The sequence below is a fragment of the Aplosporella prunicola genome (assembly GCF_010093885.1).
Source record: "Aplosporella prunicola CBS 121167 unplaced genomic scaffold K452scaffold_3, whole genome shotgun sequence".
NCBI lineage: Eukaryota > Fungi > Ascomycota > Dothideomycetes > Botryosphaeriales > Aplosporellaceae > Aplosporella > Aplosporella prunicola.
The window spans coordinates 255,756-281,434 of record NW_022983531.1 but is presented as its reverse complement, the minus strand read 5'-3'; the positions used below and the strand labels follow the sequence as shown (position 1 = coordinate 281,434).

General features: G+C 53.4%; 8 protein-coding genes across 8 annotated transcripts; 3 read left to right on the top strand and 5 right to left on the bottom strand.

The window, feature by feature from the left end:
* Nucleotides 1–315: 315 nt before the first annotated feature.
* K452DRAFT_283261 (uncharacterized protein) lies at nucleotides 316–1,872 on the bottom strand (the record flags this gene model as incomplete). The annotated part of the gene is made up of 4 exons (XM_033539747.1): nucleotides 316–1,051; nucleotides 1,103–1,409; nucleotides 1,462–1,667; nucleotides 1,729–1,872. Coding segments are annotated over 4 exons (1,142 nt in total), but the record flags the coding sequence as incomplete, so codon positions are not given.
* A 416-nt stretch (nucleotides 1,873–2,288) lies between these two features.
* K452DRAFT_324048 (uncharacterized protein) lies at nucleotides 2,289–5,137 on the top strand (the record flags this gene model as incomplete). The annotated part of the gene is made up of 2 exons (XM_033544679.1): nucleotides 2,289–4,350; nucleotides 4,410–5,137. 2 exons carry the CDS (start codon nucleotides 2,289–2,291, stop codon nucleotides 5,135–5,137), a joined length of 2,790 nt encoding a protein of 929 aa, XP_033401679.1.
* Nucleotides 5,138–6,086: 949 nt separating this feature from the next.
* K452DRAFT_263398 (uncharacterized protein) lies at nucleotides 6,087–6,837 on the bottom strand. Its single transcript, XM_033538645.1, has 2 exons — nucleotides 6,601–6,837; nucleotides 6,087–6,446 (listed from the first exon to the last, which is right to left on the bottom strand). Exons 1-2 carry the CDS (start codon nucleotides 6,739–6,741, stop codon nucleotides 6,204–6,206), a joined length of 384 nt encoding a protein of 127 aa, XP_033401678.1. The 5' UTR covers nucleotides 6,742–6,837; the 3' UTR covers nucleotides 6,087–6,203.
* A 506-nt stretch (nucleotides 6,838–7,343) lies between these two features.
* On the top strand, nucleotides 7,344–9,765 carry K452DRAFT_104075 (uncharacterized protein). The gene has a single exon (XM_033534944.1). It carries the CDS (start codon nucleotides 7,607–7,609, stop codon nucleotides 9,590–9,592), a length of 1,986 nt encoding a protein of 661 aa, XP_033401677.1. The 5' UTR covers nucleotides 7,344–7,606; the 3' UTR covers nucleotides 9,593–9,765.
* On the bottom strand, nucleotides 9,635–11,659 carry K452DRAFT_242384 (uncharacterized protein). The gene is made up of 3 exons (XM_033537864.1): nucleotides 11,251–11,659; nucleotides 10,800–11,191; nucleotides 9,635–10,748 (listed from the first exon to the last, which is right to left on the bottom strand). Exons 1-3 carry the CDS (start codon nucleotides 11,650–11,652, stop codon nucleotides 9,668–9,670), a joined length of 1,875 nt encoding a protein of 624 aa, XP_033401676.1. The 5' UTR covers nucleotides 11,653–11,659; the 3' UTR covers nucleotides 9,635–9,667.
* A 390-nt stretch (nucleotides 11,660–12,049) lies between these two features.
* Nucleotides 12,050–14,960, top strand: K452DRAFT_304964 (uncharacterized protein; the record flags this gene model as incomplete). The annotated part of the gene is made up of 3 exons (XM_033542856.1): nucleotides 12,050–12,224; nucleotides 12,285–13,020; nucleotides 13,094–14,960. 3 exons carry the CDS (start codon nucleotides 12,050–12,052, stop codon nucleotides 14,958–14,960), a joined length of 2,778 nt encoding a protein of 925 aa, XP_033401675.1.
* Nucleotides 14,961–16,733: 1,773 nt separating this feature from the next.
* Nucleotides 16,734–18,063, bottom strand: K452DRAFT_340478 (uncharacterized protein; the record flags this gene model as incomplete). The annotated part of the gene is made up of 1 exon (XM_033545344.1): nucleotides 16,734–18,063. Exon 1 carries the CDS (start codon nucleotides 17,718–17,720, stop codon nucleotides 16,734–16,736), a length of 987 nt encoding a protein of 328 aa, XP_033401674.1. The 5' UTR covers nucleotides 17,721–18,063.
* Nucleotides 18,064–19,826: 1,763 nt separating this feature from the next.
* On the bottom strand, nucleotides 19,827–24,259 carry K452DRAFT_294580 (uncharacterized protein; the record flags this gene model as incomplete). Its single annotated transcript, XM_033541713.1, has 4 exons — nucleotides 19,827–19,961; nucleotides 20,033–22,577; nucleotides 22,631–23,556; nucleotides 23,606–24,259. 4 exons carry the CDS (start codon nucleotides 24,257–24,259, stop codon nucleotides 19,827–19,829), a joined length of 4,260 nt encoding a protein of 1,419 aa, XP_033401673.1.
* Between the last annotated feature and the right edge of the window lie 1,420 nt (nucleotides 24,260–25,679).

Here is a 25,679-nt window from a genome sequence, read left to right as displayed (position 1 = left end):
TTGGAGCGAATGCATGCAGCGGTGACGATGGATAGGGTTCGCGTGCTTGGCCGTCGCGCAGATCAGGGCAGTCGCGCTGTTCGCTGCACCCTCGACAGCTAGCGCCGGCCGCTACTACACACGTCGCGCGGGGAAAGCCCATCTCCCGCTCGACGACGACGACCATGGCAAACAAAACCACTGCGTTTGCATTGCTGTCGTCCCATGTGCTGTGCGCGCGTGGCCGTATCCATCGAGACTCGCGGGGCCCTTGCATATGAGTGAGATAAGATTCGGCACGCTTGGACTGATTCACACTGGACAAAGAAAGTAACATGTCATCTGTTTGTCTGCATGCAACTATATTTGGTGCATGTTTCTTCTTCTTCCTGCTTCTTCCTCTGTTCTGTGCACGTCCAGCTAGTACTTCCACGTTCCTTTTGGCCTCTCTCCAACGGGAATCTGACACACCGCGGAACACAAACACCCCTCCTGGCGAACAACCATCAAACAGATGGCTGTTCCAATACCAGCTGCAGAGCATTCAGTGACGTGGCTGCAGGCAGGATGCCGCATTGTAGGTATGCCTACAGCTCGTCGTCGGTCGTTTCGTCGTCATCGTCGTCGACCTGCGCCTTCGGTGCGGGCTCTGGCTTTTTAGTGGTCGCGGGTGCGTTTGCCTCCCGGACGAAGGGCAGCTCCCGCCGAGGGGGAAGGTCGTCCAGGCTCTGTTGACTGGGAGACGTCTTCTTCTGCGTCGTCACACTCTCGACAGCCTTGCCCTTTGACCCAACACCGGCTTTGGTTGGACGGGAAGTGGGGACAGCGTCGAGGCCTTCATCGTCATCATCGTCGTCTTCTGTCTCATCTAGATCAGAATGATCAGGTGTTGTACGGTATTCCTCTCGCCCCTCGGTTCCGTCGTCGATCTGCATTTCATTGTCGACGCTCTCACCCGAGTCTGATACGGGTGGCGTAGCGCTGTCCGCCTTGCGTTTCGACGTCCGGGAAGTCCCTGCTTTACGAGGTTGACAGACTTTCTTCGAGCCTCTGGCGCTATCGACGGCGGCAGCTTCATTCACGCTTAGCGTCGTCAGGGGTACATGATTTGAGAGAGCCTCACCCGCATCAGGGTCCACCTTAGCCCCGGACAACAGCCTTTGCTGGTCTCGTATTTTAAGTTTTTTGCTGTTCAGGAGCTCCTGGAACTTGGCGAGCAGGGACGTTTCGTGGTCCTGTTTGGCCTGGACGAGGTCTTGAAGCTGGGCATTGAGGCGATCTATGGTTGCTTGCTGCGCGTCATACTTGAGCTGCAGACTGTCGAAGTCGGCTTGGACTGACGTAGCGGCGCGGACGGCGACGGAAGTCCAGTGAAAGATGTCAATTTCCTCGTCGGGGACATGCTTAAGCGTAATTACGCCCAGGCGTTGCTTCTCTGAGAATCAGCTGTTGTGCGGCGTGACGTCAAGCAGGGCTACTTGCCGTGATACCGCCAATGCTGTTGCGCAGTGTGATTGTTAATTGGCGATCGCTGCCGTCGCGGCCCTCGGCGGCCACGGCTTCGAGACCCAGGAAATTAGCATTGGCGTCATGGGACTTGTGTTGCAGCAGCACGCGCGACAGAGCGGCCTCCCACTCGGGCTGGGTGCCGTGTGAAGCCTTCAGCCGGGCGCAGCGGCGATGTTCGACTGCGGTTTGCGGTTGTCAGTGTGAAACAGGCGCAGACGTCAAGCCGGGGGAGCTACTGACTGGAGCCGACGAAGGGTTCAACGCCGTCGGTGCCGATCAGCTTGAGGTCGAGCGGTTGGGGCCCATTGCTGGTCACAGACAGCAGGACTGGCCCGGCGCCGACGTCAGCGCGCGGAATGCGGAGGATTCGCTGCTCGGTCATTGATATTTGGAGCGGCGGGATGTGCGAAAGGATGCTGAGTCGCGAAGGGTCCAGATTTATGAAACTGCAGGCAAGCTGCGAGTGAACGCCGATCCTGGTGGTTGTTTAGTTATTTAGTTATTTTGGTACGGGTAGAGAGGCTGAGCGCGGGCCCACCCTCGCGCTTTCACACTGCCTCGTTCGCCCAGGCACACACTGCACAGACAGGCACAGGCGCGCATGCAATCAAGGGCGGGCGCGTCGCCGTCGTGTTGCCCGCAAACCAGGGTCCGCCAAGCTCTGTCTCTCTCTCATTGATGCGCGAAGCGGGCTGGCTGCAAGTGACGCCCAACCAACCTCCTCTCCCACACCTAACTAAGTAGCTCGTCGACGGCCACCACGCTCGCTCCATCTCTTCCCTCTCCCGGCCGTCGCACGCATGGCCTCCCACGCCAGAGGCAGCTTCGCCCAGCGCGCTGCCCAAGCTATGCATGCCCAAGCCCCAGCCGTCGAGAACTGGGACGACGACGCCGACTTCCACGGTGACCTGTTCGCCCACTCGGTCGCGTCATCCGCCACCGGCCACACGGCCTTTTCCTTTTCTTCGCGCGCCAACTCTGCCCGTTCCGAGTCGCTGACCGGCGACGACGACTGGCACGTCCTTATCGCGCCCAACGACGAATCCTCGACCAAACATGCCATCTCTTCCGCCAAACAGGCCGGCATCCCCATCCCAGGCGACGTCCCATCTTCGGCTCTTCTCGGTGGTACCATCAAGCGCCTGGGAAAGAAGCCATCCCGGCAGAAGGTCGCTGCCGACGACGACTGGGGCGACGACCTCGAGTTTCCCGGGCCTAGCTCGGGCGGCTTGAAATTAAAGAATCTTCAGCCTCCTATGACCCCGGTGCAGGATGTCGACGACGACGACTTTGACTGGGCCGAAGGCAGCCTAGGTATCCGTTTCGGCGGCACGCGACGGGACACGCGCCATCGAGGCTCCTCGGTTTCCGCCACCATGAGTCCTAGCTTGGGCAGCTGCATGACTCTCGAAAGCGAAGACGACGACTTTGGAGGGCTAGTCCTGCCCAAGGAATCCCTCGACTTTAACGCTATTCTGCGCAAGCGCAGGGAAGCTGAGGACGAAAAGCCGCCAGAGTCCGAGCGTCCGCCCACAGAGGAGGAACCTGCACCCCCAACCAAAGACGACCAATGGCAAGAGGATCCTACCGAGATCCCAAACGATACTCCAGCGCCGCCTGCCGAATCCATCGCTGAAGACTACCCCCAACACCAGCTGCAACAGCAGCCCGGCCCAAAGTCTGATCAGTCTGAGCCGCAAGTGGAAGTAGCGCCGGCGCCGACCCCGGACCCACAACCCGGACAACCACCTCAAGAACAAGTTGTACGCCCCGATCAACACCAACCACCGCCAGCGAATCTGAAGCCCACCGCCGAAGACGATGATTTCTTCGCCGACATTGACTTCGGTTCAGGAGACATACTTGATACTAACAGACATTCGCTCAATCGTCACCTCAAAGTCCAGAGAAGCAGGCCACCCACCACTGCCGTCCGGGCAGCGACGACTTTGACCTTCACCGACAAACCTACCACCCCCGCCCCCGCCGCCTCGCGGATACCGAGGCCATTGGTCTCGCACTCCTCCCGCTCCAAGCTTGCTCCCGTCTACGAAACAGGCACTCCTCCACCGCCTCGCCACGGACGCGCGGCACCAACCACAACAAACTCGCAGTTGCTTAGGGCGAAGCGATCCGCACCCGTCCTCCGTAGCGACTACAGGTCCTCGAAACCCTTCGTGCCGTTCCTGCCTGCGGGCGCCTCGTCGACCCAATCCCACAACATCATCGCAAGGACATCAGAGAGCCAACTTCGCCGCGGCTCCGATCCGAATCGCGCACAATCCCCTGCTCCTCGTGCATACTCGCGTACCGGTCGCAACCCGGATACGCCCAGTCGCTCTAGCAATCGAAAGGACATTGCCCCTGCGTCGTTAGCTCGTGAGGCGGCTACCAAGCGTTTGTTCACTAAACCTGCTCGCAAACGCAACTTTGGCGACGGTACCGAACTCGAGCTTTTCGACGACTTGCCGACATCAGTCCAAAAGGAAAGCAAATATATCAAACAACCATCAAACCGACCCTCTTCGAAACTCCTGCGCCAGGCGAGTCAGTCCAAAATCCCCACAGCCGATCGACCGCAAACCCACACACCTGCACCTGCACCTGTACCTGCATCCTCGACGACGCTTCGCAGTCCTTCGAAGCGAGACATCACCCCTAGTTTTGCACGGGATACTGCGGCTAGCCGTATGGCAAGAGAACAACGCTTGGCAGGAATGAGATCACGCGGAGATGGCCCGTTGGTGCCAGTCACCAATTGGAAAGCGCGGGTGGCAGCGCAAAGTCCACAAGCGCAAAAGAAGAGGAACTCGGGACAGAAGCCGTATCTGATCAAGCAGATGAACGCACCGAGCGTCAGAAGTACGTCTAGATTCCGATGCCGCTCTGCTCTGGCGTCTCAGCTGCTAACACTGCTTTAGATGAGAACGGCATGACATACAATCCGGCACTCCAGTGCTGGGAGGGCAACGAGTCTGCACTCGCGCAGTTCTCCTCGGCCGTTCAAGAAGCCACCCAGGCAACCTACGCTGCTCGCATGCAAAACATGGGCCATTCGCATTCCCAGTCGCAGCCTCAGCTCCCGAGCCACAATCACAGTAACTCTATGCTATCGATCCCGTCTCTCCCGACTCCGACTGGGACTGCTCCTGCTTCCACGTCCCCGCCACGCGCTCCAGCCCTCATCTCGAACATTTCCACTGCCAGAGGCGTCCAAGTCGAACGCGGCATGGTCTTTGATCCGCGCCGAATGTGCTGGCTGAAGCTCGACCCACACAACACCGGCCCACTCTCTCCCACGGCATCCATTGGCGATGAGTCCGACCCATTCGCCGATATCGAAGATCTCAAGGAGGATGATGACAAGGTCGGCGTCGGCGCTGGCGGATATTTCGGCGTTACCAGTACGACAGGTGCTGTCGCATCCACACCTAGTTTTGATGAGGTCGGATTCGTGGGCGAGGAATTTGATCTCGGGCCCGAATTCATCCGAAGACAACGCGAAGAGGAAAACGTGTGGAAAATGAGAGTTGCCGGCTGGGTTGGTGAAGGAAGAGACGGTCTGGGCGACAACTGGAAATGGTTGGTCAGAGACATCTCGGTCGAGATGGCCGCGGTCGTTGAGGGGAGGAGAGGAAGTGTTGGTTGAGCAGGTGATGTTTACCGTCCAGGACCCTTGGTGTCGCCCGAACACCCTCACTGGACCGCCCCATCGTGCTGCATCGCACCATTCCACGATGACGACCTCATTCACAGCCAGTCTATGGGCATAGCGCTGATTCCAGATCCGGGTAACCTGTTTCTCCTTCTACCCGGACTGGCGGGCATTTTCTCTGTCTTTCCCCACCTTTTTTCTCCTTTCCTCTCCACCCGTCACGAGTCCCCTTGTCTTTTCCTCTCTGGGTCTTTTTTCCTCGGGAAAACTTAAAGGGTAAAGGGCGCCGGAACCCTGGGGAGTTGTATCTCTTTTTCCTCCTTTCTCGCCACGCCTGACATGACTTCAACTGATAACGACCACCAAACACGTCGGATGCGATTTCGCAGACAAGAACCGACACACTGAAACGAGGTTACGACTACTATAAACTACGGGGCAAGACTTGCACGTCGCTACGGAAGCGGCGGCAGCTCCCCTTTATCACGATGCTTATGAAGAAATCTCTCTACAGAACGACTGGGGGTAATAAAAGAGTAGGGTAGGACCTGTTTATCGCGTCATGGTTTTGTCTGCTTTGGCATCTTTAAATCTCGCGGTCTTCTTTTGTCTCCGGACAAGCTCTTTTTTGGAACTTTTGGACTTTTTTTATCTGCTTCTTGGCGCAGCTTCGACCCACTCGGCGACGGGCGGGAAGGGCGTTATGTAAGGAAGCCTCAGCCGCTGAGAGCCGCGTAGCGTAGGAGTCAACAGAGATAGAAAAGTTTGAGGCGTTTGGATGCATGTACACACATACACACACGCTTGTACCGTAGAATGCGCTGCGCTGGCTTGGCTGGGGGTAATTGTATATCAAATATCGATGATATTTCAATGACGTGGTGCGTCGTGCAGTGTTTGAGTATATACATGTATTTTGTGATTACATGCCTCGTAGACTTTTGTTCATCAGAGCATCTACAAAATGACTTTTCTCTGGATAATCAAACATCTAGAGCGGGTGGAAGCAAAAGATGCTTCTACTTCTACAACAACATAGCAGCCAACAGCGCTTGCTCGATCACGCCTTGGGGAACTTGGGGAAGACGGGCCTCTTGCCGAAGGCGAGGGCCGCCCAGCCGCCAATCAAGCAGAGGCCGCCGAGCGGGGTGAGCGGGCCCAGCGGCCGGAAGCGCTGCGGGTCCAGCACGAGCAGGTAGATGCTTCCGCTGAAGAGCGTCATGCCGGCTGTGAAGAGGCCCATGGCGAGCTTGTTCTGCGGCACGGCGACGGCGGTGAGGAGGACGAGGGAGGAGTGGATGAGCTGTGCCGGGTGGGGGGTGTTAGTGTCAGTTGTTTGGGTGAATTATGGGGGGATAGGAAAAGGAATTGGTGGTCGGTGATTGGGGCTAGGGATTGGAGGTGTTCAATTGAAAAGTGTTTGTTTGAGAGTGTTCAATTGAGAATGTGTCCCGCACCTGGTAATGCGCCGCGGTGCCCCAGCTGGCGATCTTGGCGGGGTCCGAGACGTGCTTCTTGAGGCCGTGGGCGCCGAAGGCGCCGAGCATGACGCTGGAAGCGCCGTAGAGAGAGCCAATGGTCCAGAAGAGTCCGGGCATTTTGCTTGTGTTGTGTTTGGGGTGGCTGTGGTGGTGTTTGCAGGCGTGGTGTGATGGGTGGACGTCGTGGTTGTTATAGAGTTAAGTCTTCGGATGGCGGAGTTGTCCGAGGCTCCGAGACGGCCGACTCGGGGGTCTGTCGGCGCCGCGCGCTAAATTGTTCGTCCCCGCATTTCAAACACGACACCTACACGTTCCTCGATTCGCTCCATCTCTATGTCAGCTTCTCTTGTAAGAGGGAAGTGAGTCTCCGCGCCTGCTCCACAATCTTGGTGAGCTGCGCACTCGGCTTTGTTGCGCGCGTACGACGGGTCGGTTTATGCATCATTGAGGCGTGAGGTCGAACTACCTCGTACCGCGCCCCTGCGACGGCTGATTGCTTGCTATTCCATGATTGTTCGCTCGACTTTTCCATCGCTCCAACTCGTGTCTCGTCGCCTCATCGTCGAAAGAGTCAAGGCTGCTCAGAAGCCTGGGTGAGCGGGTTCCCACCAGTTTACTGGTGTGGGGTTTACATTGTTTAATTAAGTTTTGCGATTCTCCATCAATTGTTTACTGTACTACTTACGCACGCACTAATCATGCCAGCTGCTGACAGCCATGAAGCGCACATGCCATGTGGTCTATTGGGTCGACAAATGAAGCTTGCAGCAGGCTGTATTGATTGATGAAGTCATCCAGCTAATCCAGACTAGTTGGGGATGCCCGCATCGCTGCAGGCTAGGCATCAGCTTATATATCCCAGCCTGAGCTGCGTCCCACGAAGGGGAGCTTTGGATCTTCAGCCTCGACGATTTTTCTGTCTCTATCAACAAAAAAAAAGTTGTGCTAGATTAAAAGTCCAGAACAACTACTGATTGGCACCATGCAAAACAATTATATTGGTGGAGGACTATGCCAATCTTGTGTGAAGGTTGGGCTTGCAGCACACATTAAAACGCTACTCATGAGAAAACACACTTTATCTCACTGGAAACTTTCGGTAATGAGATCACCTTCCTGGAACTCGCTGGTAATGGGCTCTGTGAGATCCATTAAAACTGGAGGCGAGTGCTCATTTTGCGACCTTATCCGCCATCTCCTGAGCCCAGATGTGGATAGATACTCTGGAAACGAATCGACTATCCAGGTCCTTTTTCAGATGGATGAAGCGAACAAAGAAGTTAGCTTATTAAAAGCCAAGACGAAGGCTCCCGTTTTGTTCCTCGGTACAATCACACGATGTGACGGGAGCATTGCAGCACTTGGAAATGGGCGCGCTGACCAAAGTCCCGAATATGATAGCGAAGAATTGGAATACGATGCGTCCTTGCGAATCCAGAAGATACGAGACGTTCTCGTTACATGCGAGGCGGAACACAACCATGGCACAGCCGAACAGGATCAGGGGCGCCGCGTACCTGTCGACATGTTGTTTATCGATGTGAAGCAGGAGAATCTGGTCCGAGTCTCATCCAAACAGCGATACTTTGCTTTGAGCTATGTCTGGGGGACCACTTCGATGTTTCAGACAAAAATGGCCAACATTCACATCCTCCAGGAGCCAGGATCTCTTCGTCGTCATTGGCAGCAGTTGTCTCAAGTAATCAAAGATGCCATATTACTTGTGCAAATGCTCGGGGGGCAATACTTGTGGGTTGATTCGCTATGCATAGAGCAAGACAACCCAGTGCAAAAGCAGGGCCAAATCGCACAAATGGACCTCATATATAGCCATGCCCTGTTGACCTTGGTCGCATGGTCGGCTGAGGACGCCACATCATCACTGCCAGGCGTAAGACTGAATACTTCTCGTAGCCCTCTCTTGATAAGATCAATATTCGGGCCTCTTTACAAGGCCACGCCGTTTGACCTTATGCTGGACAGATATTCTAACAGGTGGCCCGTTATTGTGCCAAAGTACAATACCCGAGCTTGGACTTTTCAGGAGCGCCTTCTGTCTCCCAGGTGTCTTTTTTTCACTTACTACGACGCTATCTTTGTTTGCGACTCGGAATTTTCCATTGGTATCAACAGCAACATAAAGACAAAGGATCCTGACTTTGTGTCTTTCCGATCCCCACATCTGGCCAATCAACTAGCTTTGCGGGAGATGAAACCAGAGAGGGCACTGTTCATCTACGAACATTTGGTCTCCCATTATACGAAGTTACAAGCCTCTCGTGACACCGACACGTTGAACGCTTTTTCGGGGATCCTTACGACATTGCGGCCCATAATGGGGAACTTCCTACAGGGTACACCTCTACGATGTTTTGGCTCGGCACTACTTTGGAAACCTTCATCCATTGAGCATAATCTTGAAAGAAATAAGAATTTCTCCAGCTGGTCTTGGGCTGGGTGGCTGGGCCAGACATGTTATGACAGTCGAAAATGCATAATCAATCTGCTACAAGAAGTCAATGTCTCTTACCAAACGCCAGAGAGATCTTTGGTTCTTAATGAATACGAGAAGTTTCCTGGGGACAGCGCGAACCTTGGCCCGCAATCCGACTTATCAGAGTTGCAGATGGGCGTCGACATAATTTCATTCTTCGCTGATTCCGTTCCCAGCAATACCTTTTGTGTCAACTCGTTCGCTGGGACTAATTTCGTTCGGGTTGTGGACCGTCGGGGTTTTTGGTGCGGTGCCCTCTTTTTCAATCAGCTTTGTCAATTCGATGACGGCTCAGAACTCTCTCTTGTCCAGGGAAATTGTCAACTTGTCTTGCTTTCTAGGCAGTTGGCGCATAATGACCGCAGTTTATACGATCCGAAGTTGGTTCCAAAACCCTGGTGGTTCCTAAACATCATTCTAGTCTGCTGGAAAGGTGCACATGCCGAGAGACTGGCAGTAGGCACTATTCATTAGATGCCTGGATAGAAGCTGGACCGAAAAAGAGTCGCGTCATACCCGGTTAATCTGTTCCATTACGAATACTCTTACTCAAGCTATACAAAGTTTCTTCATCATCCCCTCCAGCTCGCACACCACCTGTCCGTACACGGCGTTCTGCAAATCCGGCTTGCTTAAATCATTTCCGAATCCAAAATCACACTCCAAACATCTCCGGATAATCTCTTTGTACCTGGCACCAAGCCCATTCGTCGTATGTGCCAACTTCCGCACTGTAACAACCTGATCTTCGCCATCGCGGAAGTGCACCGCGCCCTCTCTTCCAATTTCCATCAGGGCGACGCCGAGACTAAACAGAGACATGTTGCGGATGCCGTATTGCAGCTCCAGCACCGACAGATCGGGGGAAAAGTCCATCGGCCTTGGTCCGAAGGCGCCGTTACAGTCTCGGTCTGGGAAGTCCGCCTTCAAGTGTAGCGTCTGCAGGGCCGCGTCGGAGAAATCGGGCTGGCTTCCGAGCAGAAAGATGTTTTGCGTGTACCATGCATCGTCCAGCCAGGGCGTCGAACTGTACTGCAGTGTGGCTTTGGCGAGGCGGAGCGCGAGGTTAAGCTTGTTATCGGCCTCGAACTGATCGTGCGGTGTCTGTGTGAGCAGGTCTGCTACTGATCTGTTGGGAGGCAGTGGCTCGGCAAGTGGCTGTCCGGCTACTGTCTTCAGGCCTGGGCAATAGAACAGGTGCTGTGCCTTCAAGGGCGTTTCTAGGAAACCGAGACAATGTACGCAGTGCTCTGAACCATCTCTTGGAACACATATGCTCTTTTTCAAATGTTGGCATATGTCGTGTTCTTTACGCAAGTCTTTGAGCTGTCTTGCTGAACTGTCGACATGGATCGAGTCAGTATTTGTAGGGGCACCAAGAGGCTGCACTGGTCCATCAGATGCTCCATCAGCAAACCTCACGGCCTTTTTCCGTTTCTTCGGTTCTTCCACGTCACTCGTGGCCTCTGTTTTTGAACGCTTGGAAGAAAGATTCAGGGTCGAACTTTCATTCTGCAGAGCGTCCGTCAACTTCTGGAGATGTTTACGACCCTGAATAGGAGCTGCTGTCGGCACATTAATAATGCTTGATTGTATCTGTAACCACAGAAGTGGCTCAACCGCATTGGAACTGCAGAATTTTAGCTTTCGTTTGTTAAGACATATTCTCAATAGCGGTTACCTGGAGCATGCAACTGCGCTCTGCTCGAAAGAAATAGCCATATCCAATGACACTCTATTGTTATGCGATGGCTGAGCTTGGAGGCATAGAATCGCACCATGCTTGCTATGCATTGGATTGTCACAACGCCAACTTGTCATTAACGCTTCATGCAGTGTTCGAGCTGCATTCTGGACGGCGCCATATTGCTTGGGCAATTTTTCTTGTTGGATCAAAGCACTGCTTCGAAACTCGCGCCTCTGCTGACGGAAGCGTCTGATGTAAGAGTGCAGGACAGCGAAGTCCTCGTTCAAGCTTTTGAGTGTGTTTATTTCCTTTTCAAGCTCGGGCTTTCGGAATGGGATCAAAATTCTCTTTCTGAGGCGTTTGATGGTGCTTTTAAAGGACTCTCCCTACATCCTGTCAGCCTGGATGGAGAAAGTGGTTATTTGGATCAGGGATGTGCACATACCTGTTCCTTTTCAGACAACAAAACTTCGAAAGGTTTCAGTTCTTCAGCCACCTCTTCCAAAGCCTCTTTAACAGCCATCATGATCCGGACACAGTTGTCATAGTTATTCTCCAGTCTCTTCTTAATTCTTTCGGCGAGATCTCTATCTTTCCATCGATCGTGGCTGCAGTCTTCCAGCATGTCCTCCACATCATCCCCTACAAGATCCTGCAGGAGTAGTTGGCATTCGTTGAGGTAATTGTCTCGCTGGATACCGAAATGGTCGTAGAGCCTTCGGACTTCGTTTGAGTATGCGCGATATGTCTTTAGTTGCTTGCGGGTCGTCGAATATCCTTTCACAGCTTCAACGACTAGTGGAAGTAGTATTCCAACCCCTAGGCCTGCTACTTCGAGACCTGACATGTTTTCGATTGTGCTATTTTGTTTGTGAGCGGGGTGGGCTGGAAAGTTCGTTGTATTGCAAGGCTGGAATCACTCAGCCACTTGAGGCGCAGTGCATGCATGCATCATGCAGCCGAGGCATCATCAGCTTCGTAATCCGCTTGTTCCCCGAACTTCTCTCTTCATCCTGCACTCGACGGATATGCAACGCCACGAAGAACCACCGTTCCCGTCGGCCTCATCCTCTTCGTCAAACAACATGGCTTCGGGAGTTGGAGGGCAACCCCTCGCAATTAAGGCACGCCAAAGTCTAGCGGCCCAACAATCATCAGGCTTTGGCTTAGCCGGAAAGTTATATCGGTGCTGCCTTGGGCTGTTTCGAACTTTGCAGCAAGCCGAAAACTCAGACCTGACAGATATGTATCTTTCTGAGAACCAGCAAAACACAATCCTCCGGGAACACAAAGCTTTCATATTATGGGGGGATGGATTTGGTATCGATGAGGGCGAACTTGAAACGGTGTTTCGACAATCTAGACGCCTGCGGCATAGAACGTTGCAGCTCTTGTCCACTACAGGCAAGCTACTTTACAGTAAGTGAGCTGTATTTGTGTTTGCGAAAAGGTGTTTGTTTAGGCTGACTTGTACTCCAGAACTTGCCGCACCTCTACTTGCTTTGACAGAAGCCCCAACCCACTCTGAATTACCCAGCCTTCTTGAAGAAGTCAAAATATCTATCCCACACCAGTATGATGACTCGGATGACTCGGATGACTCGGATGACCCCAAAAACTTAGAGATTATTTCTCTATTTAGCGAAAAGGAGATCTCTGAAACACTCGAAGACCTCAAGAACTACGTACAATGCCTTATAGAGCTAAGCCCTTCTCTCGAAAATCCGGCGAAAGATCCCGGCTGGAACGAAGCAGTCCGTGCCGTCGAGCAGAAAACAACGTCTTCAATATCCCAAATGCCTGGTTGCGATGTATATTCGCGACTGATCCAAGATCGGTTTCCCAAAGCGCCTACTGAGTTAATCGAGATGCTTGGAACGCTCAATTGGAACAGGTTCCTTCGGCTCCAATCATTGCGTGACCTCCATGCATCTAAGCTCAGTGGCATGTCTGATGACGAGTCAGGGCTAGAGTCTGAAGAAGAATTTCAAGAGCTAGGTTCACGCAAGTCTGGCCTGGCCAAAACTTTCCATGACTCTGGGTTGGGCACATCTGTCCCTGCAAAGAGTGCTTATGCTCCTTCCACGACCACTAGCGTACTCGAGGGAGCTGCTGTCCGCGTTCCACCTTTACCTGAAAAGGGTAAAATGGGTCTGCCCTTCACATGTGACGCTTGTGGCAAGACGGTCATAATACGAGAGAGGCGCATATGGAAGTAAGTACATAATTTGTTTCTAAAGATCATTCTAGTTCAAACAATAAATAAAATACTAACCAATGTACGATAGAAAACACATATACCGGGATCTTCAACCGTACACATGCGTTCATGCGGATTGTAAATCTCAAACGGCCGTATTCAAGGATCGTCAAGCTCTGAGAAACCACTTCTTAGCTGTTCACAACGCTGACTCCGGATGCAATCCACAACAATGTTCTCTATGTGACGAATCTTTTCCATTGGAGCCTGTTGCTTTTTCAACTCACCTCGCACGACACTTGGAAGAAATTGCCTTAGCGGCACTTCCACGAGCACTCGAACCCGACTCTGATATCGAAGGAAGCGCAGATTCCGATGATGAATCAGACATGATAAAACCCAACGAGCCAGTCACTGTTGAAGTGTCAACGGAGGTTGATGATTTAATACCTACCCATGAAGGCTTTGAGAGGGCAATCAGTCTCCGAAACCCACACATTCAATCATATCTTCTGGACAGAGCCGTTCAAGAACAGATCCGTCGCTATGACAGACTTTTGGAAATGAGAAGCAAGCATGAAGCTGCAATCAAAGATTGCAGTTGCCCATCCAAACAATATTGTTTGGCTTTGGGAGGAAACGCAAAAGATCTAGGATTTGGTCTAGAGCACACATCGGACGAAGACGCAGCAACAGAAACTGCTCAATACCCGGCCAATGTTCCACCACCTCCTGTGAATCTACCAGCTGAGTTTGAATGCCGGTTTTGCTTCAAGGTCAAAAAGATCCACAAAGCATCCGATTGGACGAAACACGTGTACGAAGATATACAGCCATTCACTTGCACGTTTGCCTATTGCGCTGTACCGAAAAGCTTCAAACGGAGAGCCGATTGGGTAAGGCATGAAAATGAGCGGCACAGGAAACTTGAATCCTGGGAATGCAATCTTGAAGACTGCAAGCACACATGTTATCGCAAAGACAACTTTATCCAACATCTTGTCCGCGAGCATAAGATTCCAGAGCCAAGAGCAAGAGCAAGGAAGTTAAATGAGACTTCTGTGATGAGTGGGGATAGCTCCGATATTTGGGACATTGTTGAGCAATGTCGTCGTGACACTACCAGACCCGCGGCAGAAGAGCCCTGTAAATTTTGCGGTAGGGTCTTTTCTACATGGAAAACTCTTATAGCTCATCTTGCAAAGCATATGGAACAAATCAGCCTGCCTACCCTGATGCTTCTGGCGAAGAATCCGAGCCTGCAGCAGTCCGCCTACCAACGCCCGCTGGCCATGTGGTCCAACGACCCTTCCGAGGACCAGACGAAGCGCCTGGCTGCCTACTACTCATTGCCCGTCGTGCCGCATCCCAGAGACGGCCGAGGCGACGACGAATACCCTCATGACGATACGGCATTAGAACTAGTACCGGGCTACACGTTGTTAGAGGAAGACACAGATGCCGTACAACACGCGCCCATGTTCACGACGATCGGCCCCGAGACGCGCTTCCTCCCCGCCTACGAGTGTAGTTTCGACTTCTTGCACTGTCGCCGCTTCTTCAGCGCGATAAATGTACCGGACGGCGACCCAGAACAGGCATGGCGCACCCACGTCCTCTCGCACTTTAATGGACATCCACCTCCACGCTCAGTATGCTGCCCGTTATGCGACGACTTTGAATACACGGATGCAACGCCTGGGCTCGCCTGGGATAAACGCATGGAACATGTCGCCGAGCACCATCGTGCGGGGCACACGTTGGCTAAGGCGCGCCCAGACGTCCACCTCTACCAGTATCTCTGGCAGAAAAGGATTATTGACGATGCAGAATTGAAGGAGCTTAAAAGTGGCAGCGCAGTGGCAAGTGGTAATAGTGGTGAGACACTCCAACATACTCAGGGCAGCCGTATTGATGAGCAGACACGCCGGCGTTTGTTGCATCCGCGCCAGTAACCGTGAGACCATGCCGTTCATTTGTCTAAAACAAGAGGGGTGTCGGCTGAGGGAAATTGGACTGTTTTTCACGTATTCTCTTTCCCCAAGACGGGGGAGAAACTATCTTACCACCCTGTGAGTACTCCTTTACTTACCTATTTCCACGGTCAGCATACGACCAGATAGTGACATGATATTAAACTGTGAAGTGTCTCCACCAGCATCGCTCCAATCAGAGTTCCTTGGTATTTCAAAAAGGAGAAGCCGGTAATTTATTTGTGGCCATGTATCAATTGAAGGAAAGTGAAGATTTTAGAAAACTGGGAAGTGTGCAGGAGATCCAAATGTGCCGACGAGACAGACAGTGAAGGAGGTAAAAGATGAGAAAACAAATAAGGAAACAGGATATCGAAGGCTGCTATGACAGAGAAAGCCTAATGAAGATGAGTACCAAATACAACCATCCGAAATATGACTATGAGTTATCCAATCGTGCAAATCACAATACAATGCAGTATACAGAGAGACAAGGTATTCAACTACAAAACCGTAGACATCAAGAAGGACGCATAGACAGCATGGCATGCGTGTACCAAGCTGTCCAAATGTGCAATATTATATACAGTGAATTTTAATTCAGTGGCAGATTTGACTAAAAAGATAGAAGTCAGTGCTTTATCAAGTTTTCAAAAAGCAAAAGATCCATTCGTTAATCGGATGTTCTTAATTCAAATGCAGTAATACTCTAGAATGAGCAAGAAAATAGTACGTAAACTGCTTTCTAATTCTTCACAGTGCACTTCTCCTTTCCGAGCGCACTTCGCCCTAGATACGACAAATATCAACCCCTGGACCGTCCACTCCAAATAACCAAAACACTCAGTGACCCTTCAATCCATTCTCAGTAGCAGCACTCACTATACTATCACCGAAAGGGGAGAACATACAGTATCAGAAACACTTCAGTGTTCACTACGTCACAACTCACAACATAGCATCACTCTCAAAACCAGCATTTAGACAGCTGCTATAGGGAAAATGCAATATTATTAATTAGTTAGGAAGCTCGAATCGAACCCGTAACATTTTCCCCGCCCAAACAGTAGAAAGCTAGTATTCTCAGTGACATGAGCATGCTAATCATGAGACGAATGGAAGATACTGAACAGGCAATGGTAAGACTTGAGCGCACCTGCCTTATCAGGTAAACCGGGCTGAACCATCCAAGTCCTTTATTCGAGTAAAAGGAGTCCTCTGATACTCTTTTTGCAGTAAAAATACTCCTGTGTGAGCAGCTACCTACAGTAATGGTTCTTCCTTGACCGGGTTCCAGTTGATCATGTAGCTCTTGTCATCTCACACACTCAGCCAGAACGGCAGGCATAATCGCATGTGCTCAAACACTGCATTCTCACGATATCAATCAAGATCCTGGACGCGATCTAAACTAGCATTTGCTATGTACCAGAAGAAGTGAGTGGCCAAGAGTCTAAAATCCAGGTTGCACTAACTTTTGTTGTGGGACTGGCAGCTGGCCATCCATAGAGCATTCATTAAGGTAATGCTCTCCGCCAACCCATCAAAACTGCCAGCGCCAAGTCAGCCTGAAAACTAAACCAACACCTCCTGAAAATGTGTTGGAATTTGCCGCACCCTCAATATTCTGTCTGAATGAACCAGATGCTTCCGCGTTGGTACGTTGATCCGCGGTCGTCAATGGTTCGGTTTGCCTGAATTACTCGGACCATCATTCTCGTCTTCACTGTCCGCGTTGAAGCGCGGCAAGATGCCTCATTCTCCCGCGATGATAAATGATTGGCGTGCGTCATCGTCACTAACTGGACCAAACAGTGCCATCATCTCCTGCAAAGTGAGCCCCTTCCTCTCGCTTCTAGTCGATCCAGGCACGTGGCCATTTCCAGGCTGCTCGCAGTCCTGCATATCGGTCATATCAGCATCGATAGTTTGTTCGATCACTAAGCGAGCTGAAGTGTCATCGGGTTCCCTGTCGAGATTGGAAGTGTTAGGGTCATAATCGTTCCTGTCGGAATGGCTGGAGTAACCGTCACTATGCCAGGGCTTGGCATTTTTGTTGTTGTTAGGGGTGAAGAGCTGAGTGTCAATAGGCACTGTGACTTCCTGCGAGTAAGCTGGTTGGCGTGGTACGGAGACTGCATCCTTCGTAAAACTCTTCATTGCGGCGGTTGCTACATCTGTATCAGTCGAGGAACGTGTGGGCTGACTGGACGTAGTTTCTGGATGCAATTGAGACGTAGGAGAAACTGAAGGGCCTGTTGATTGAGAAAGGATGGTTGTCAGAGCGTTGTTCTGGGCGGTTATTTGTGCTGAGATTTGTTTGAAAACATCTATCATTTGACGGGCCCATTCTGGGGTGACATCTGACAGTGGTAGTTCAGATGCCTGAGGTTCTTGTCGGGACCCATCTAGGGCATTCATGTCTATCATAAAGTTTCGGATTTCGTCCTCGTCGATGCTGTTCACAAACGGTATGTTTTTAGAGGCAGCTAGCTGACCCAGTAGCTCACGGACAGCCCTACTGTGTCGAGTAAGGTTCATGTGAAGTGACGAGTTTGCGTCAGCAGGCGTCCAGTACTTGAAGTCTGGATCAAAAAACTGAATGAATTCCCAAAGACGCAGAGTCTCCTTCCGAAGGGAGGCCTCGCCCTCATGTTTACGGAGAAAGTAAGTGTGAAGTAGCTGATAGGTTAGGCGTAGCTGTCGAACAAGCTCAGCATCGTGGTCGTTGTCATCAGGCATTGTGAACAGGGTGCGATATCGTCCAGTCCGGCCCGGACGGTGGGCGGGACGGATAGCCCGCCGTCCCCACGGCCCACTCGTTCATTCGGACGGTGAAGTGGGTCGTCCGGTTCAGTCGGACTGCTATCACGAGTCTTGGCGTAGTGTTGAGCGAAATAACTCGCCAACCCGCACCCCCGCGTCCCCCGCAACTCATCCGCCAGCCCTAGAGGGTCGATTTCAGGTAGGAAACAGGCCTCTCGCGGCTCAGCGAGGAGCTCGCGAAGACCAGCCAGCGATCGTTCACCCGTTCGCTCGTTGGCGCGCGCCCGAAGCCCTAGAGCTAAGCCAAGTTAGGCAACGCGGGGTGGCGTTTGCCCCTCAACACCATCAAATATTTGGTACGCGAGCAAAAATCAACGCCAATTCTACAACTACCGTCTGCCCGGCGTCCCCCTGAACCAAGCCCCGTCAGGACGAGACTATTCTTGGCGTAACGCTACGGAGACGGTCATGACGGTCCGCTAGCTAACCGCCCGCTTGTCCGGACCGACGGTGATGAGGCTGGACGATGCCGACCCCTGATTGTGAAGGGGTGCGCGATGTTGGACTTCGCTTTTTCGATGGAGTTGATGAATTGTTGTCTCCCTAACCGCCCGAAGGAGTTGAAAGAGGAGAGCGCGCTCGCTGCTAGAAGACATCCACTAACAGCCCGCTAGCTGGGAGGCGAGGCATGGAAGCCGGCTTCTGAAGAAGTTTGATGAGTACGGTTCGCTGGTTGAAGTGAGAATCGCGAATTAAGCTCGTGGCCGGTTTTGTACGTCGCTGATGCAGAGACTTGTTCCGTGAGCGTCACAGGCCAAACGCTTCGTGAAGTTGGTGGAGGAACAGGGCCTGAGTTGAAGGTGAGATGGAGTAGGAAGGTGCTCAACACTGCTTCGCACCTTCCGCACCAGCAGCAGCTGACTAACCCCCTCCATCCAGCCGCAAGCTCAACAGCATGCAAACCCCACCACCTAGACACATGTATCCAAGAGTTATATAGGTATTGCTCTAACGTGACGTAACATGGCGAAGTACATCCAACCGTCCACAAGAACCACTCACCCACCGACCCAACAAACCAACCCAACTCAACCCACTCAACCCAACCAAATCAAACAAACAACCCCATCCATTTTACCGCACCACTACCTACCTGCCTACAGCACCCGCCTAATTTCTCCCTATAAAGCAATCTCTCCCTCGTTCCATCCACAAACCGATCGACCTTTTTCCCTCCCTGCCTTCCACTCACTCATTCACATTCACGTTCACAATCTCGATCCCACCCACCACAAAGCCCACTCCATCCATATCCCCAAAAGAGTGACAACGACAACAAAGAAGATTAGCGCCCCAAACCCCGCATCAAAACCCAGCCAACAAGAAAGCGAGCGAATGAGAAAAAAGAGAGAAAGAAATAGAAAGAGCGAAGATAAAAGACCAAGAACTCCCAAAACGATCCTATCACATCAATCAATCAACCAATCAATCAATCATTGCCCTACCTCACACTACCTACACCGTGACGCCACCCCAAAACCCCATAAAAAAGCACGGCAAACACATCAAAAAAGCAAGCAAGCAAGTAAGAATCCATGACATTTTGCACAAGGTCGTTACATAGCGGCAGCAGCAGCAGCAGTAGCAGCAACAGCCTAGAAGAAGCCGCGCGGGCCCAACATTCGACGCCCGCCCCGCCCAAGGAAGAAGAAGATAACGAAGAAGAAAAATCGTAGAAGTAGCGGCAAAAACAACAGCAACGATAAAAGACACAGACAGGAGAGATGGAGTATAAGACCCGACCCGACCCATACCCGACCCAGAGCCAGACATAATAGGAAAACGAAGACAACAACAACCCCAAGCGTGAATATATATCCCCCGCTGCGCGTAGAAAAAGCCCCCTTCCCCCCATCGACAAAAACAACAACGACGACAGACAGACAGACAGCCAAACAGCCCAGGATTAAAAATACTACTTATGTATCATGTATGTCTCGCGAGACACAGATCCCGTGCCAACAGCGAACAAGAAAATATAACGGAGCTTCCAAAACCAAGAGAGAGACGACAGCAGGTTGCTTATGCGACCTCGACTACGCGGCCGGAGTCAGCAACGCGGTCCTGGACCGCGCCCACAAAAGCCGACACGGTCTGGAACAGCTGCGGCAGGCGGCTGCGCAGCATCGCGCCGAGGATGATGAGCAGGAGTGGGATCTGTGACGAAGTTGTTAGGACTTACATCCCCAATGGAATCAGTGCTGTGCATTGTGGTGGTGTTGACTTACCCAGATGAAGAACAGGTTCCGATCGCTCCGGATGCGCTTCAGCTTCTGCGCATGCGCGCGGCGCACCTGCTCCTGCTGCTCCCTCGTCACGACGGCGCCCTTGCCGATCTTGACGTCCAAGCTCTTTTTGCTGCCCGTCTCGCTCGACTCGCCCTCGGCCTCCGCTTCGTCAAACTCTTCTGTGCATCGCTGGTCGAGCAGAGCCTCAGCTGCCGCGGTTGCCGCTGATGTCTTCTTCACATCCATGTCCTTGTCTGCGTTTTCGGGGTAGATCTCCTCGTACGCCGGCGGCATTGACGGCGTGCTGAACAGATCTTTCCACCTGTAGTCGCTGCCAGATGTGGGGCGTTGCGTCTCCGTCTCATCGCTTGCAGGCGTGCCGCCAGGTGTTCTTGGCGGGCTGCGGTGCGGCACCAGGTTGCTGATGCGGCGCATCATCGGGTTGCCCTGGTAGCCGGGCAGGTTTGGAAGTGGCGGTAACGCTGGCAGCTGGATGTTTGGCAGGTTCCAGTGATTTGACATATTCTGCTGGAATTGCTGGATCTGAGCCTGTATGTTTTCTCGCCAGGCGTTCATGGAGGCAGCAACAGCGGGGGAAATCATGCCAGACTGGTCCTGCGGTTCTGCGGCTGGTGGCGCAAGTCCACGCGTGGCGTTGGCGTGAATACTGCTCCGACGGGATGTCGTCCATGCAGGGGAGGGGGGAGTAGGTTCCACCTCTTCAGAAGTTTCGCCTTCATCCTCATAGTCCGCCTCAGCAGAAGACTGACTAGGGCTCGATTCCCATAGGGAGTGAGTAGAAGCGATACTGCTGGCTCTGCTGCGCATAGAGTTGGATCCAGCACTGCGAGTTCTACGGTGCGACTTGACGCGCTGGAGAGCGTCCAGAACTTCCTCTGACCTGGCAAAGTCGGATGGCAGATAACCTTGCAGACTGCGCATCATCGGATCCGCACCCTTCAGTATCAGGCGACGGACGATCTGCGGGTGACTGTGCATGGCCGCCATCATCAGTGGAGTGTAGCCGCCGCGATCGCGGGAGTCAGGGTTCGCTCCTCTGGCGAGAAGACCGGCGACCACGCGGGAGTAACCGAGACTGCACGCCAACGAAAGGAACGTCGATCCGTTCTTGTTCCTGAGGTTGAATTTTGGCGCGTGGGGACTGTCATCCAAATCAACCAAGTCGAGGCACTTGAGCAACATCTCCTCGGTGCTCTGTGCGTTCAGGCTTACCATGTTGAGACCAGAGGCGGACCGTTGTTGCATGCCTCCTCCGCCACCGCCTCCGGACATAGCGGCTCCCCATCCCGATGCCATGTTGACAATCTGGCGAGCAAAACCACGGTAGTCGTCTGTCTTTGAATTCCCCGTCTGCTTCTGGCACAATATCCTCAATGCCAATTCGCAAATTCGCTGATCTTCATCGTCGACATAGATAAAGGTCGCGGTTTGAGCAGGGATTGGCGTCGTGGCATTGAATCCAGTTTGGCTTGTCGGGCGTACGGTAACAGGGACCGGTCCTGCATGTGCAGCTGGCGGCAAGAGGCAAACGAGAAGCTGGCTGTTCCAGAACGTTGTCGTCGTAGCGACTGTGTCTCCGAAGAGAATCTCCATATTCCGCGTGAAATTTGATCCTAGACAGGACACCTCGATGCCGCCCGATTTGGAGTACTCGCCAGGCGTGACCTTGTAAATCGAAGGGGCTGGGCCTTGCCGTTGCGCTTCAATCTGTGGCTGCATCATTGTCAATGGGTTGCCCAAGACATTGGGGACGCTGGCGGTAGGCGCGTGTTGGAAGGCGTTCATCCCGGATCTCTGAGCAAGGGTCGGACTAGGAGCCCGGCTGTGATGGGCCGAATTGGGCACCGAGTAGAAGTTGTAGCCAATGTTTTCCAGGCTGCCAGAGCGTTGATTGGGAGTGACGAGTCCGTTGTTGCTGCCAGGGGTGGGTGGTCCAGACGTGTACGGAGGCATGGCAATCGGCTGCATCAGGAAGGAGGTATCGTTTGCCGGCATAAACGAGCTAGTTGCAGGGACTGTCGTAGCCGGAATCGCAGAGGACAAACCGGCCGACTCCGGACCCGCCACAGGGCTAGATTGTGAGGTGCTGACTCGGGTCATTGTGAGTTCCCTTGGAAGTTTATGGTGGTGAGTAGAGCTGGATTTCCTCTTCTTGTTGGGCATGTTCTGGGTCGCCACAGGCGATGCCTGTCGCGAAAGATTTCTCGGCGTCATTGAAGTGGAAGTGGAGTGAGAGTGCCCGCCGGCCTGTCTGGGCGATGGTTTCGGGTTCATCCAAGTGTTCTGTAGCCCCTGTAGGTCATTTGTTGAATGGTATGGCCTGCGTTGGAATGCGGACTGCATATCAGGTTGCTCCGTAGGGGTAAGCAACGGGTTGGTAAACGGTTGCGACGGATCCATTGGCGGCATTCCGGCGGTTGTAGGTGGCGCGCCTTGTGTTTTGTGGTCGTCCGTGATCAGAATGGGCTGCGTCATTTCCTGAGCGACAACACGGCCCTGGTAGTCCTTGATGGTGAAAATCACACTGTGTGGAAAGCTGTCAGTAGCTTGTCCTTCGGTGCGAGCATATGGACTTACCGGAAACCGATCTTTTCGCTTTGGTGGCGACAGTAGCAAGCAATGCGCATCGGGACATCGATTTGCATCGCTCCAGGCGGGAAGGTGAAGCTGTTTGCGCCTTCAATGTTCTTCGTCGCCGTCGGCGGCTGCCACTCCTTGTACTCCTTGTCATTGAATACAATAACACGCTCGTACTCATATTCCGCCCATGCCTCTTCATCCTCTTGCTTCTTGACCCTCTTGCGCGCGGCGCGCTTGCGCTCGCGTTGAACGCAATTCTGACATATCCGTACTTCGCCGCCATTGGCTGGTTTGTCGGGATCGTCAGGGTCGTCATCAGGCTGATCTCCGGTCGATTGTCTCCGGGGCCCACTCTTGCGGGTGTTCGACTCATAGCTTGCTGCTCTGTGTAAAGCGCATAGCCTGAGATGATCCTTCTCCATAGCGCTGGCGCAAACTAGCGACGTATGCAATTCCAAGGTGTCGGGGTCCTTGATGATTTGCTTTGCGAGAAGCTTGGGTTTCGAGACCGTATGAGTTGGGAGATGGAGCTTAGAGACACCCGAAGGCAGCGGGTCTAGAGTGAGCTTGATGGTGATTTGTGTCTCGACTCTCGACTTGGACCCGTCTTGATGAATGTAGAGCCTGGCCGGTCGTTGCGACGCGTTCATGTTCGCCGGGAAAGCGATCGCTTCCGTACCCGGATACTGCATATTCGCCGTGGGCGAAAGCTCGGTCTGCCAAGGGTTGCCCTGGAAGGCGGTGCTCATCGCGGCGCTATTCCAAACCGGCATTCCTTGGAACATGTCATTGTTGGTATAGTTCGGCGACTGGCTGTCGAACATGGCGGCAGGAGAAGGCTCGGCGCTGCCAGTCATACCAGACATTGGCGATGGATCGCGCGAACCAATGAAGAAGCCAGTGCTTTTTGGGGCGGTGGAAGCCTGTTAAATGTTAACAACTATGGCTTTTTCATTTTCTGTCATCCCTTACCTGGCTCATATGGTGTGAATCCGTCTGATGCTCCAATTTGGCGGGAGTGACAGTCTGCTCGGGAGAACCAAAGCTGAATATGCCGGGGCTGCTCGCATTGCTGCCGAAGTCAAAGTGCGACGCCATGCTCTTGTTGATCGAGTCAACGTCCGGCTCCAGCTGCAGACCTTCCTGCGGTTCGCGCTTGACGAACATTGAGTCTCGCGCAGTCGATGACACGCCGTGCATAGAATCTTCCTTGTGCCAAGAGTTGCCAGCTTGTCCTTCGGAGCCGTCGAAGAGCACGGAAGGCGAGCTGTTGGACGACGTCATCTTCCGCTTGCGCCTTCCAGATGACTCTGAAGCGGAGTCCTGGCTCGAACTTTCGGGCGAGGAAGACGACATGGTGGATCGCGGTTGCAGAGTCGTGTGCTGCGCCAGGCCAGGAGTCTGCTCGCGGCGATTATGCAGGGTCTTTGCGGGGGAGGCGTAGCTGGTCAGGACGGCGTTGCCGGCGGCAGGCGAGGATATGAAGGCATCGGTGTTGAGAAATTGGTTGAAGTCGAGAGGCGTGTCTTGTGCGAGGGCCGAGTCGAACATGTGTTGGTCGTTGCCCCAAGATTCGGCCATGTCGGAGTCCATTATGTGCGGAACGTAGGAATCGTCGGTGGCCATGGCGATGAGTCGCACTCAGCGAAACGCGGGCGATTGTGCGAAAGCAGAATCGGCGGCGTTGATGGGGAGCGGCGATGTCTAGGCAGCTGAGGGGCGCACGGGTAGAAGAGCGAGGAAACGCAGATTGGTGGGAACTAGGATGACGACTACTGCAGCAGCATCGTCAGGGCCGGGAGGAGGAGAGAAGAAACAGGAGAAAGGCGACAGTTTCGACGAGGCGGTGTGGGGTATTTGGCGGGTTGTTGAGAGAGATAGAGACGTGGGATGTCGGCGGGCGGGTGTTGGTGGTGGTGGTGGTGGTGGTGAGGGTCGCGGCGGCAGGCCCAGCCAAGTCAGTTGCCTTCCCTCTCGACCCCAAGTTCGCAAGTTCGCAGTTCGCGCGCTTGACTAAGTCCCCGATCGGGTCACCGCCTTGCGTAGGATTTTGGATTTGGCCGAAGGCGGACGGAGATTTTCAGACCGGATGGACTCGCTCTCTCTCGCATTGGTGCCGCGCGCGCCTCTAAATAAAATCGAGGGATCGTCGAGTCGAGTGTCGCGCGGAGTAATACCCCCTCGCGCGCCGCTAACGACAAGCAGCAACCAGCCCTTTTGCAGCAGGGCGGCACAGCCCGCCTCTGTATGTAAGTATTGATACACCCGCCTTGCAACGCCCATTCCGCCCGCTGCCCGCTGCCCGCTGCCCGCTGCTGCCCGCGCCTAGGTAGCTGGCCCTGCCCGCACGCGCCGCATGTCCGCCCTCCGCTTGCACGCCTCCAGGTACAGTAGTTACTTCGTACAGTATCAAATACCTAAACTGCGACGTCTGCTCGGCGGCAGGGCTCTGGGCAAGTCCGCTGCATTAACCACACCACACCACGCATGATCCGAGCAGGGAACAGCCAATTGCCACTCCCACTTCTTCCCTCCAAATGCGTCCCAACTAGGCAGGGCTGACGTATCCTTGCAGTGGTGCAAACTTCAACGCCCTCTCCTCCACCTCCGGAAAGAGTGGATGGTGGCTGATATCTCTGCCGTGTCCTTGGCTCCCGTCTTGTTCTCGCGCCATCCCCCACCTGGCGTCCTGAACATCCCGCATGTGCGTCTGCGGCTGTCGATAACAGCGCAACCCAAACGCAATTCATAACATAAAAGCTCCCGCGCGCCCACAGTATCTGTTTGTAACCCATTGTCGCCGTCCAGAGCTAGCCGCCTCAACAAACGTCGAAATCCCGCCGCCATGGTAAGCCAAATTTCGCTCATCTAAAAGTCCAATCAGACTTGCGGGCGCCCCTCCGATGGGCTCTTGCACCACTCAGATCAAGTCTTCCGCTCCGCCGCCAGCGGGCCGGCAGCCTGGCTTGCGGCTTACCTTCCATGACAGCCAGGCAGCCTACAGCCAATGGCACCATCCGAGGGGTCGGCCTTCCGCATTGGACGA